Below are 13,858 nucleotides of genomic sequence, written 5' to 3' on the forward strand. Positions count from 1 at the left end.
CATCCACCTTGAGCATCTGTGGCCCTGGAGAGCGAAGGACTTGTTTCCTCTGGTGGCTCTGCGCATATGTGGCAAAGCTGTGTCTCATTTACCTCCCACATCATCCTCCTCTCCCACCCTCATGTGACGTTTCTGCCTGTCCCTTTGACAGTGGAGCAGCAACTGCATGTTGCCAACGTCCCCACCCTGCCGTTTTCCTAAAATGCTCACTAATGTTATTTGACGCTCAGGATGTGTAGACATTTTAAAGCAGTATTTCAAGATAAGGCCGTTTCAAATGAATGTGTCTTATGCACAGGGTAATAATTCTCTGTTCCTGGCTTTTTTATTTTTAATGAAAAATGCCTGCAAGGACTTCTCTTGCTGCTGAAGTGCCAGGCTGTGGCAAACCTTACATTTTTCCAGCTGCTTTAATCAATAAAGTTATCACCAGTCATTTCCCTTGATCACTGCTGCTTCCCCGAGACCCTGACCTGCTTCTTGCTGCTGAGTTTTCAGTGTGCACTCAGAATAGACGTAACTCCCCAAATCCAATTTTCATTTTAACCTTTCCTCAGTAGCCTAGAAATCACAGATTGCTGGTATTACGCTAATAGATTGGAAATTCAAACCTTTTAGAGGCAACCTGGCCCTTTCTAGGATCCAGTAATAAGGCAAAGAATAACAGATCTTAAAGGTTACTTCTAGAAATATCTAATTCTCACGGTTTAAGCTTCTGAATCAGTGGGTGGTTTTATGGTTTCATGTGAAGGTTTTGGCAGTTTTCCATCATCATAAGAAGTTCTGTGGGATGCAGGTCATGCAGATTTGGTGGAGATTGAGACTGTTCAAACCAGAGCACTTAGTTATATGTAGCAGCCAAGGAGCCTGGTCCGGAGAGGCCCGTTTCACAGGTGAGGAGCCTGAGGCTTAGAGATGAAATACCCTGTCATAGGTGCTTCAGGAGGTAAAAGACAGGATTTCTCAGGCTGGGCGCAGTGGCTCACACCTGTAATCCCAGCACTTGGGGAGGCCGAGGTGGGTGGATCGCGAGCCCAGGAGTTCAAGACCAGCTTGGGTAACCTGGTGAAACCCTGTCTCTACAAAAAATACAAAGAATAATGGCATGGTGGCTGGCACATGCCTGTGGTCCCAGCTGCTCAGGAAGCTGACGCATGAGAATCGCTTCAATCTGGGAGGGGGGAGGTTGCAGTGAGCTGAGATGGCACCACCACTGTACTCCAGCCTGGACAAGACAGTGAGACCTTGTCTCAAAAAAAAAAAACAAAAAAACCCGGATTTCTCAACCTCGACACTTGACGTTTTTGGGCTGGATCATTTTGTGGTGAGGGGATGTCCTATGCGTTGTAGGGTGCTAAGCAGCATCCCACTGTCCACCCACTACATGGGACCGCCCCCTTCCTAAGCTGCGAAACCAAAATTGTCTCTAGATATTGCCAGATGTGCCTTGGGGAGAACTGCAGCATTAAGAGAACGGTCACAGAGAACTCTAGTACTGAACCCAAGATTACTTTGCCAATGAGGAGTGAAGCCGGGCTCCAAACCATCGTCTTCCAGCCCCATCCAGTGCTCTTAGCCATAGCCCAGCTCTCAGGAAGGGCCAGCGGCGCAGCAGAATTTCTTAGGGAGGTGAGGAGGTTAGGGAGGATTTCAGGTGGGGGGTAGGGAGGATTTCAAATTGGGGGGTAGGGAGGATTTCAGGTGGGAGAATAGGATTTCAGGTGGGGGGTAGGGAGGATTTCAAATTGGGGGTAGGGAGGATTTCAGGTGGGGGGGTAAGAAGGATTTCAGGTGAGGAGGTTAGGGAAGATTTCAGGTGGGGGGGTAGGGAGGATTTCAGGTGGGGGAATAGGGAGGATTTCAGATGGGGTGTAGGGAGGATTTCAGGTGGGGTGTAGGGAGGATTTCAGGTGGGGTGTAGGGAGGATTTCAGGTGGGGTATAGGGAGGATTTCAGGTGGGGGTAGGGAGGATTTCAGGTGGGGTGTAGGGAGGATTTCAGGTGGGGTGTAGGGAGGATTTCAGGTGGGGGTAGGGAGGATTTCAGGTGGGGTGTAGGGAGGATTTCAGGTGGGGTGTAGGGAGGATTTCAGGTGGGGTGTAGGGAGGATTTCAGGTGGGGGTAGGGAGGATTTCAGGTGGGGTGTAGGGAGGATTTCAGGTGGGGGGGTAAGGAGGATTTCAGGTGAGGAGGTTAGGGAGGATTTCAGGTGGGGGGGTAGGGAGGATTTCAGGTGGGGGGTAGGGAGGATTTCAGGTGGGGTGTAGACAGAATTTCAGGTGGGGGGTAGGGAGGATTTCAGGTGGGGGGTAGAGAGGATTTCAGATGGGGGTAGGGAGGATTTCAGGTGGGTGGGTAGGGAGGATTTCAGATGGGGGTAGGGAGGATTTCAGGTGGGGGAGTAGGGAGGATTTCAGGTGGGGGGGTAGGGAGGATTTCAGGTCGGGGGGTAGGGAGGATTTCAGGTGGGGGGTAGGGAGGATTTCAGGTGGGGTGTAGGGAGGATTTCAGGTGGGGTGTAGACAGAATTTCAGGTGGGGGGTAAGGAGGATTTCAGGTGGGGGGTAAAGAGGATTTCAGATGGGGGTAGGGAGGATTTCAGATGGGGGTAGGGAGGATTTCAGGTGGGGGGGTAGGGAGGATTTCAGGTGGGGGGGTAGGGAGGATTTCAGGTGGGGGGTAGGGAGGATTTCAGGTGAGGAGGTTAGGGAGGATTTCAGATGGGGGTAGGGAGGATTTCAGGTGGGGGGTAGGGAGGATTTCAGGTGGGGGAGTAGGGAGGATTTCAGGTGGGGGGGTAGGGAGGATTTCAGGTGGGGGGATGGGGAGGATTTCAGGTGGGGGAGTAGGGAGGATTTCAGGTGGGGTGGAGTAGGGAGGATTTCAGGTGGGGAGGGTGGGCAGGATATCAGGTGGGGAGGGTAAGCAGAGGCTGCCGTGATCCCTCAGGACCTCCTCATGGCTTGTGCCCTCAGAACTGCCTTGAAAAATGGGCGTGAGGTTTGCAGGCTTATCCAGAAGCCTGGCCATATAAACTGGAGGGTGCCCTACCATTTCATTCCATGATTCTCAGGGCATCAGTCCTAACTATAGGGGTCTACGGACAGTCTGTACCCCTAGGGGGAGGCTGGTGAGTGGGGAGTGCATGTCCGTCCACATGGGGGCAACTCTGGGCCAGTTCTTTCTGCTGTGGCCTCCCTCCCCCATGGGTATTTCCACTGAGGCCTCCCTGTGAACTCTGTTGACTGAGCCCCACCTCCCGGCCGTGGGCATTTTCTTTGGGTGTCAGTGTGGGGATGACCCTGCTCAACTCCTGACTGGGAGCAGGCTGGCCTGCTGGGTGGTGCCCACTTCGGCACTGAAAGAATGGGCCCAGGAGGGGTTCAGTCCTCCTGCATCCTTGGTTTGAATTGGAAACTCTTTCCACCGATGCCTGGCAGCTGGCACCTAGCCCTGCAGCTGTGGGTCTGAAACTGACGGGAGTCGCAGGAGCTTCCAGCCCTGGCCTTGTCTTTGTGATGTGTCCTAGTCATAAGGTGCTGTGAGACCTCATGGCTTAGTTTTCCTTCAGAGTTTTTCTCCCTTGGAGCCTTTTTTTTTTTTTTTTTTAGTAGATTTTATTTTCTTCTCAAAACACAAGTATTTAAAATATCTGATTATGAAGCAACTCATGCTCATTAAAGAAGCTAGGAAAAATTCAGAAAAGTACAAGAAAAAAAGAAACCACTCATCATCCCACCAGCCTAGAATAACACAAATCATGCTTGATCTTGCCAACTTTTTGTGTCTAAATATACATTTTTAACACAAAATTGGGATAATCTTGTATCTGCTATTTGAAATCTGAGTTTTCCCCCTTAATATCCTATTGGGAACAATTTTTTTTAACTTATATTTTAGGTTCAGGGATACGTGTGCAGGTTTGTGATACAGGTACATTTTGTGTCTTGGGGGTTTGCTGTGCAGATTATTTTGTCATCCAGGTCATAAGCGTAGTACCTGATGGGGTAGTTTTTCAATCCTCACCCTCCTCCCACCCTTCACCCTCAGGTAGGCCCTGGTGTCTGTTGTTGCCCTGTGTCCATGTGTATTCAGTATTTAGCCCCCACTCATAAGTGAGAACAGGTGGTATTTGGTTTTCTGTTCCTGCATTAGTTTGCTTAGGGTAATGGCCTCCAGTTCCATCCCTGTTGCTGGAAATGACATGACCTTATTCTTTTTTAGGGGACAGCTTTCTTTGTACTTATGTAGGCACTTTAACAAAGCAGTTTTCACAGCTGCATACTATTCCACTGTTCAGACTCCTGTCATGTTCTTGACCATTCCCTATTGATGGAGATGAGGCTGCTTTGAATTTCGCTCTTGTGCATAACCGTGATGACTACATCTTGTATGTACATCCTCTTGTACATTTCTGATTATTTACTCCAAATCCTAGTGATGTGGCTGGGAGGCTGTGATGCATGTTGCTTATTTCTGTTTCAGAAAGGTGTGTCCATTCACCTTCATCACCTGCTGCGTATTCAGATGCTTGTTTCCCCAAGTCCTTACCAACACCGCGATTTCTGGCTTTTTTTTTTTCAAGTAGTCTTTGAGTTTAGTCTTGTTCCTTATGAGGGTGTCCGACCACAGTGATAATCACTCAGCATCGCACTGTCTCCAGGTCTCTGTGGGAGCCTGGGTTCCTTTGGGACCTGGGTCCAGGGCTCATCCTAGAGTGAGCCGTCATCTCAAGGCATCTCCCTGGGGGATATGAGCCCCCTGGGGCTGCAGTTACAGACACTGAGCTCACTCCACCTTCACTACCCAGCCCTGCTGCTTCCCGCCCTAATCCTCCTGGCAGAGCCCCAGGATAAGGACAATATTTGTGAACCACGGAAGCTCTTTGGCGCTGGAAGTTTGCACTCCAAAGCATTGCCGCCTGTTAGACGAGGTTTCCCTTCAGCACCTAGGACGCTGAAGAGGAGACCAGGGCAGGCAGGCAGATGCGTAAGAGGGAGGATTGACAGCTGTGGGGCCCGACCCCGGACACCTGCCTCTGAAACTGTGGCGCCTCCCTCCGGCTCTCTGGATTCTGGGTTCTGGGAGGTCCGACCTTTCATTTTTTCTCCACCTCACCCCCAACCATGTTGTGTCTGAAAGGAAGCGAAGCCCAGCCCTGGCAGGTGGAGTATTTTTATTTCCCCTGACGGTGCACCTCCTGACCTCCATCTTCTTGCCAGTGATTTTTTAAATCCTAAATGATTTGGCAATAATTGCTCCTCCTTGCGTGATTATTGCCCTTCACCGATAGTAAATCTGGGAATCCCCCGGGATCCTGAGTGCACTTTGGTATGCGGAGCCCACAAGCTGGCCTGGACAGGCATCGCTGCTCCAGGCAGCTGTGCACCCCGCCAGCCCTGGCGTCCCGGCCCCCAGCCTCCGCCTCCCTCACCGACAGCTTCCCGGAGCTCCGCCTGGATGCAGCCTCGCTTTATCCCACAGAACCTCCATGCTGTTCCTGCATGAGAACTCTTCCTCCGAGTGACCATGTTCCTCTGGTCCCGTCTCCGTGGGCCACATCCACAAATGTCCCAGCCCAGGAAGAACCGAGAGTCTCTATTCTGGGAGGGAAACGTGTGTGCTGTCTGGTTGTGTGTGTGGGAGGAGCATGCACACAGTTTTATTTTCCCCAGAAGCAGGGACGTATAGGATGACATGTAATATTTGAAGACCCGTTCCATTTCCAAGGAACCTTCTAGCAGGATGGCCCTGGAGTCTCTGGCATCAGTGGACATGGTCCTGAATTGGGGCGCTGTGAATGTTCACCACGGACCTCACAGTTTGAAGACAACTCCTTGAGAAGGGCAGAGGGGACTCGAACATGGGAGCTCTGGCCAGCCCTGCTGTCAGATGCCAGCAACTATGGGGGCTGCCCAGCCAGCCCTGGCTTTTCCTGACCCTTAGAGCGCCCTGTGTACGTGCAGCGGACATTGGGGCTGGTCCCATTCCAGGGAGCACGCGGTGCCACTGGCTGTTTCTTGCCTGGCCAGGAGCTGGTTTGATAGACACAAAAACCTCATTTGGATTTGGCAGGATTTTCCCTAACATCAGTCATTCTGGAAAAAGCACTTTGAATTTTTACCATATCTGGGTATTTTTACCGTATCTGGGTACTTGCCACTAGCTCTATTTACTTCACATTTCTTAAAATTGATTCATTTTATTACTGAAATAAATGTATTTTAAAAGGAACTTTTGATGACTACTATAAATGGAAAACCAGAATCTCTCACTTACCATAATAGATTAATCTAAAAATAAAGACCACATGATTACATTAAAATGTATGTCCTTGCTCTGCCTGGAGTCAAATAGTATGTCACCCGTGTGCATGACACACTCTGGGAAGCACAGGGGTAGGGGGAGGAAAGACCAGAGAAAATCCGTGCAAAGTATGAAGTATAGAGCACCACACCAGGAAGACGTGGTTTTATTTCAAGCACCTTATGTCTCGCAGTGGCTTGCGGCTACCAGCAATTGGCAGAATTCTCAACATTGCAGCCCTCAGCCACCTCCTCCGAGCTCTCTCTCAGCACCACCATCCCCCGTGGCTTCTCTGAGGGAGGCCCCTCTGGCCTCTGCTTGACTGTGATACTTGACGAGTCCATGCCAAGTGGCAGAAAAGCTCCGGGTTCAGCTGAAACTACCTCCCTGGCCTCAGGGGGCCTCGCTGGCTCTGCCTTTGTCCTTTATCAGGCTCCTGGCGATTCCTTGGTTATCTGAAGGACTGTTTGGACGCAGTTCCCAGGACAGTTGCTTCAGGTTTATGTGTGTGTGCTTTCTGGAATTCATGGCATGGCCTGCCCTGGTGAATGGTGGGGAGATGGATAGTGAACACATGTGTGGTAGCCCCTGCTGGGTGTATCCCATCTCTCCTCTGTGTCCTACAACCTGGTTGACTCCTTTTGCCTATCAGACAGAGCAAAGCTCAGAACTTCACCTCCTCTGGGAAGCCTTTCCTGACCACCCCCAAGTCCAGTAGGTCAGGAGATCAGGCCTCACAGCCTCCTGTGCGTTATCCCAGGCCCCGATGATGAGACTGTGGAATTACCTGATTAACGTCTGTCTTTAGCACTTGTCGTGAGTTCCATAAGGGCTGGGACTCATCTGTCTGATTCACACTGTGCGCCCACTGCCTGGCCTGGCACCGGCCCACGAAAGCCCCAGGCAAAGGTATCAAGTAACCAAAGCAAGGGCGCCTGCTGCAGGTCGTTGGGCCTCTCTCTCTCTCTCTGATGTGGTGAGATAGAGAATTTCCTCAACAAAACCTTTCCTCATGTTTCTGTTTCCTTTTTAACGTGTTCAGATAACTTCTTATGTCCTGGCCCTGTGCTGGGTGCTTCACTAAGATGATTTACTTTAAAGGCCACACCAGTTATACCCATTTTATAGATGGAAGTGGAGGCTGGCCCAAGGTCACACAGCCAGCAAACAGTAGAGCTGGGATCTCCACCCCGCTGCTCTAGCTCAGCGTGAGACAGGAGTGAGTCTGTGTGTCTGCTGGCCACATCAGGCCCAGCCCCCCTTTCTGTGGTCCCCTTTCCCCAGATGGAAAGCATATTTGGACCCATCCTTGCAGGCAGAGTCCAAATCGATGGGCCCCACACTCAGTAAGACTCCCCCGGCTTAGGCATGCTTCACAGTCCTCGTTTCATTTTGTCTTGATTTTGGTTTGTGTATTTATCGGTCAGCCCCACTTAGCATCTGAATTCCAGGGAGGAGACCTGTAGTTTTTTTGTTTTTGTTTTTGTTTTTTGAGACAGAATTTTGCTCTTCTTGCCCAGGCTGGAATGCAGTGGTGCAATCTTGGCTCATTCTCCTGCCTCAGCCTCCCAAGTAGGTGGGATTATAGGCGTCTGCCACCATGCCTGGCTGATTTTTTATATTTTAATAGAGACAGGGTTTCACCGTGTTGCCCAGGCTGGTCTGGAATTCCTGGGCTCAAGTGATCTGCCTGCCTCGGCCTCCCATAGTGCTGGAATTACAGGCATGAGCCACCGCGCCCAACCTACTTTGAAGCTTTTAATCAGATTTTGGAGTAGGGCAGTGAGAGGAGCTGGTTGGGTTTTTTTTCTTTAAAATTATTATTCCTTTTTTTTTTTTTTGAGACCGAGTCTCACTCTGTCACCCATGCTGGAGTTCAGTGGCACAATCTTGGCTCACTGCAACCTCCACCTCCCAGGTTCAAGCAATTCGTGTGCCTCAGCCTCCCAAGTAGCTGGGATTACAGGTGCATGCCCGGTTTGTATTTTTATTAGAGACAGGTTTTACCATGTTGGCCAGGCTGGTCTCGAACTCCTGACCTCAGTTGATCTGCCCATCTCATGGGATTACAGGGGTGAGCTACCACTCCCAGCTGTTTTTTCTTTAAATTACATGTATTTATGTAAAAAAAAAAAAAAAAAGAGCATGACTCCATTTAAGCAATAACACATGTTAACGTGGCGAAAGAAGACCCACAAGTGACTGACATTTCGGCCACACTGGCGGGGACTGTATGACTCCCTCCACTCTATGTAGGTGACCAATGGGAAGTCTTGTCTGTGCCTCATAAGTGTGTTCAGACACAGCCGGCCTTGCCATAATGCAGAGCACTCATCTGCTCAAGACACATTTGCTGAGCATCAACCAAGTGCCAGTTGTCAGCCCAGATTCCTTGTCCTGAAGGAGCTCCTGCTTCTGGAAGGGTGGGATGAGCAGAGTCCATTATGCACTATGACATGGGTGGCACCAGGATGCGATCCCAGAGTGCTTTGGGAGGGCCACGCAACCCAGCCTGGGGGCAGGGGAAGGGTGGTGGTCACTGGAACTGAGTCCTGAAGGCCTGGGAGGAATTAGCCAGCAGAGGAGGGAGCTGAGCAGGCAGAAGGTCAGCACATGCCCACAAGCTATTTTTCTGGTGTTGATGAGTATTTCCAGCTATTGTCATTTTCCCTTCGCCCAAAGGACTTCTACATTTCTTGTAGGGTAGATTTCTAGAGCAGCGGGGTGGAGATCCCAGCTCTACTGTTTGCTGACTGTGTGACCTTGGGCCAGCCTCCACTTCCATCTGTAAAATGGGTATAACTGGTGTGGCGTTTAAAGGAAATCATCTTAGTGAAGCACCCAGCACAGGGCCAGGACATAATAAGTTATCTAAATGAGCCAAGATTGCACCACTGCACTCCAGCCTGGTCAAGAAGAGCAAAACTCTGTCTCCAAACAAACAAACAAACAAACAAACAAACTACAGGTCTCCTCCCTGGAATTCAGATGCTAAGTGGGGCTAAGTGATAAATACACAAACCAAAATCAAGACAAAATGAAACGAGGACGGTGAAGCACGCCCAAGCCGGGGGAGTCTTACTGAGTGTGGGGCCCATCGATTTGGACTCTTCCTGCAAGGATGGGTCCAAGTGGTGATGAATTCTTCCTCTTCGGATGTCTGAAATATCTTTATTTCATCTTCGTTTGGGAAAGATATTTTTGCTGGGTACAGAATTCTAGATGGGCATTTTTTTATTTTACTGCTTAAAAGATGGCACTGCACAGTCTTCTCACTTGCATTGTTTCCAACAAGAAATCTAACATCTTATCTTTGTTTCTCTGTATATAAGTAGATAACATGTCTCTTTTTTGTCTGACTGTCTTATAAGATTTTCTCCTTGTCACTACTTTTGAGCAATTTAATTATGGTGTGCCTTAATACAGTTGTCTGTGTGTTTCTTGTGTTTGGTGTTCATTGGGATCTTGGATCTGTGGATTTATTGTTTTTATCAAGTTTAGAAAATTTTCAGTCACTATTTCTTCAAATGTATTTGTGTCTTCTCTCATCTCACTTTTTTTTTTCTAATTTTGAGACAGGGTCTTGCTCTGATGTTCAGGCTGGAGTGCAGTGGCACGAACACAGCTCACTGCAGTCTCAAACTCCCAGGCTCAAGTGGTCCTCCCACCTCAGTCTCCCAAGTAGCTGGGACTACAGGCTTGAGCAACCACATCTGGCTAATTTTTTAAATTTTTATAGAGACAAGGTCTTGCCATGTTGCCTAGGCTGGTCTTGGACTCCTGGGCTTAAGTGATCCTCCTACCTCAGCCTCCCACAGTGCTAGGATGATAGGTGTGAGCCACTGTGCCCCACCTCATCTCACTTTCAGGAACTCTAATTGTGTGTACATCAGGCCACTTGAAGTTGTGCCATAGCTCACTGATGCTCTGTTCATTTTTAAAAATAATTTTTCTGCCTCTGTTTCATTTTGGGTAGTTTCTATTGCCATGTCTCTGGGTTCATTAATCTTTTCCTCTGCAGTATCTCTTCTGGCATTAATCCTACCCAGTGTATTTTGATCCCTGTCATTGTAGTTTTCATCTCTAGAAGCTTGATTTGGATTTTTTCTTTTACCTTCCATTTCTCTACTTTTGGAACATATGGAATACTATTACAAGGGCTGATTCAATGCTCTTGTCTGCTCATTCTCACCTCTCTGTCAGTTCTTTCTCAGTTTGGATGGACTCATCTTTCTCCTCCTTCTGCATGATATTTTCCTTCTTTGCACGTCTGATCATTTTTTATTGAGTGCCAGACATGATCAATTTTACCTTATTTTTGGGTGCTGGATATTTTTGTGTGCCCATAAGGAATTGCGAACTTTGTTATGGGATGCAATTATATTACTTGAAACAGTTTGATCCTTCCAGATCTTGCTTTTAAGATTTGGGGGCAGCACCAGAGCAGGGGTTGCCCTGGATGAATTATTCCTCACTGCGAAGCAGCGGCTTTGAAGATGGCACTCAATGCCTTGTGCATCGTGAGTGAGCTTTCCCAGCCTGGCTGGTGGGGACATATGCAATCCTGTGTGAGACACAGGCACCGTTTTCTCTAGTCATTTGGTGTGGCTCTTTCCCAGACTCAGGGAGTTTCCTCCCTCACGTGTGCTGGCAGTGGTCTGCTGAGCATTTGAGGGGACCCTCCACGTTCTCCACGGCTCTTTCTCCATGCAGCCTTCTCCTCTCTGATTCCCTGTCCTGTGGACTCTGCTCCTGGGTCTCCCCAGAATCCTAGCTTTGTCTCCCCAATTCAGGGATCCTACTGGGCTCTACCTGGGTTTCCCTCTGTATTAGTCAGCCCAGACTATCATACAAAACACCACAGCCTGTGCGGATTTAACAGCAGAAACTCTTTCTCACTGTTCAGGAGGCTTGAAGCCTGAGATCAGGGTGCCGGCAAGTCCAGTTTCTGATGAGGGCTCTCTTCCCGGCTTGTAGATGGCCGCCTTCTTGCTGTGTCCTCCCATGGCCTCTCCTCTGTGCTTCTGTGGAGTGCACTCCAGTGCCTCGTCCTCTGGTAAGGACAGCAGTCCCATCAGATCAGGGCCCCCTCTGACCTCCTTCAGCCTCAATGAATTACCTCCTTACAGGCCCTGTCTCCAAATACAGTCACACTGCAGTCTAGCGCTTCTTCTTCAAGTGAATTTGTGGGGGACAGACTTCAGTTCACAGCACCCCTCCTGTGCCCACAGTCTGGAAGCATCGAAGGCAGTATGCTGGGGGCAGTCACAGGAGCCACGTTCTTTGTTTCCTGCATCTCAGAAGTCAGTGTCCTTCATTGCTTGATGTCCAGTGTCCTGAAAGCTGTTGTTTCGTCGTTTGGTTTTCTGGTTTTCTCAGGTGAGAGAGTGTATTCCAGAGGCTGCTTTTTGAAATGATACCCAGGCTGCGAGCATTTCCTCTGTGTATGTGTGAATTTTGGTTTGTCTGTTATTTTGTTTTTAAGGCAATACCTTCCCCATTGAAAGCAAAACCTATATAAAGCAAAACTTACGAGGATATGCCAGAGATTTGCTTCACTTTCACAGAATCAAGGGCAAATAACCAGGTTACGGAGTCTTTAGGGTCAGGTGAAATTTAGCCTGTGTTCCAGCGGAGGCCGGACAGCGTTCAGCATCCCCGCACGTCCTTGGGGTGCCAAATCACTTTGACGTCTGCTGATTGATTTCGAATTGCACAAATATATAGCGTTCAAAGCCATGGCCTACAGGGGCAGTGTGAGATATATTCAAGGTGGGTTGACTTTTAATCAATACGATGACAATATTATCTTGTTTAATGTGTATGATGGTGGTTTTAAACATCAAATCAAGCCATTTATTACGTCAAAAAAAGATGAAGGAGCCCAGGAATAAAACTCTCCTGACATCACTTCTGAGCATATTTCACTGCCGTGACAGGCCGTCATGATTGGGGACGATATCGTGGGCGACGTCGGCGGTGCCCAGCGGTGTGGAATGAGAGCGCTGCAGGTGCGGACTGGGAAGTTCAGGTCAGTGCCAGCGGGAGTCATTTATCCACCTTCCTTCCAGGGGATGACCATGTTCTCATTCTGTTTTGTTCTTCAAAGTAAAGGGGGTATTCTTTCCAAATCAAAGGGCAGTATGTGGGCATTCACTGTCTTGTATGTAGTGGACCTCTGAGAACAGAGCTGGGTGGTCTCTTATAGCAGACAGTGATAACGTAGAGTGGCTTTTGATACAGGGTCTGGGTTTTGAAACGGTGTGCAGTGCAGAGAGAAATAAGCAAAGGCACTGTCCATCCTGGCAGCGGCCCACCAGGGAGTTGGGCCAAATTTGTGCTGCTGTCCCTTCGGCAATTTGATCAGACCCTGCACTGTGGCAGTTACAGCTGTGGGCACTCAGCCCCTTGGACAGCCTCCGTCTCCTTTTGTTCACCTTCTCCACTCTGTGAGACACAGACAGCCTGGAGACGACAGAGGGTTGCTCAGGGATGCCCTGGAACAAACCTCCATCTCGAGAAGAAGCTTGTGTTTTATTTGCTGGCAAAAGTCTGCCTGGTCGGAGCAGCTCTCAGGGCTTGGGAGCTCCCGGGCATGTGGAGGGCCCTGTGGTGCCTGAGCTCCAGCTCACCTGGTCATCGAGAGGATCTTGGACATCAGAGTGTTGCCTTGCCTTATGCTAGGTGGTTTCTGTTGTGGCCATTCAGAGAATGCACGTCTTTTCTGATGCTGGGGAGACTTGGTTGAAACATGGTTACCTGGGGGTACTTGGATTTGGGGTGGGGTGGGAGCAATTATATTCGTCCTGAGAGATCTACCTAGGCAGGACCAGAGAAGACAGATCAGAGGGCCTGACCATCGCGCTGAGGTCTCTCCTGCAGGTTGGGGACCGTGGCTGAGTGCGAGGTGAGTGAGGAATGCTCGGCGCACCTGGGTCTACAGTCAGGAAGTTGGTCCCTTCCAGCTACCTCCCAGACCCTCCCAGGCTTGGGGGCCCCCATGGAGCCCCCGACATGTATGACATATGGGCCTTCTTTCTTTCTTGAAGTTGGGTTTTGTGGCTCCCCTTGGTTAGGCCTGGCCTAAGGGAGTGAGGGAGACCCCACTCACAAGCCACAGGAACATTTTTTCTAAGAGACCAGCCAGGGGTCCCCCAGTCCCCAGTCCTGCCTTTCCTATAAAGGTCACAGAGGCTGGTCCTGCTGCTGCTCCCAGGCGAGGGGCTGTCGGCTGACAGTGGACCTTGGGGCCCTACAATTGATGCCAGGCGCTGCCTGGCATCAGCCATCAGGAGCCCAGCCCAGCACCTCGTGCATCTCAGGGCATATCTGTGACCCGTGAGCACAGGTGGCGCCTCCCTGCTTGGGAACGCAGCGGTGTGACCTGGCAGGAAGTGGAGGGGGAGAACCGTACCTGTTGTATACTGGGCTGCTTCTGGTTCCTTGGAGGAGAAACATGTTTGTCCTGAATGCCAGCTCAGTTGGGGTCTTTCTGGCCAGCCCAGGCCAGGTGCCCCTATAAACTGATAATGGGCCTCTGAGGAAGGCCCCT

General features: G+C 49.9%; 1 protein-coding gene across 3 annotated transcripts in view; it reads left to right on the forward strand.

The window, feature by feature from the left end:
• The window catches only part of LHPP (phospholysine phosphohistidine inorganic pyrophosphate phosphatase), a 150,403-nt gene that overhangs the window by 41,262 nt on the left and 95,283 nt on the right, over positions 1 to 13,858 (forward strand). For 2 of the 3 annotated variants that reach the window (XM_001083060.5, XM_077947813.1), the window contains exon 6: positions 12,246 to 12,337. The exons of the other annotated variant lie outside the window; for it this stretch is intronic. In XM_001083060.5, coding sequence (XP_001083060.2) covers positions 12,246 to 12,337 — 92 coding nt within the window. The remainder of the gene's footprint in view (positions 1 to 12,245; positions 12,338 to 13,858) is intronic. 3 annotated transcript variants of the gene reach the window in all.

This window comes from Macaca mulatta, chromosome 9, assembly GCF_049350105.2.
Source record: "Macaca mulatta isolate MMU2019108-1 chromosome 9, T2T-MMU8v2.0, whole genome shotgun sequence".
In the NCBI taxonomy this organism is placed as follows: Eukaryota; Metazoa; Chordata; class Mammalia; order Primates; family Cercopithecidae; genus Macaca; species Macaca mulatta.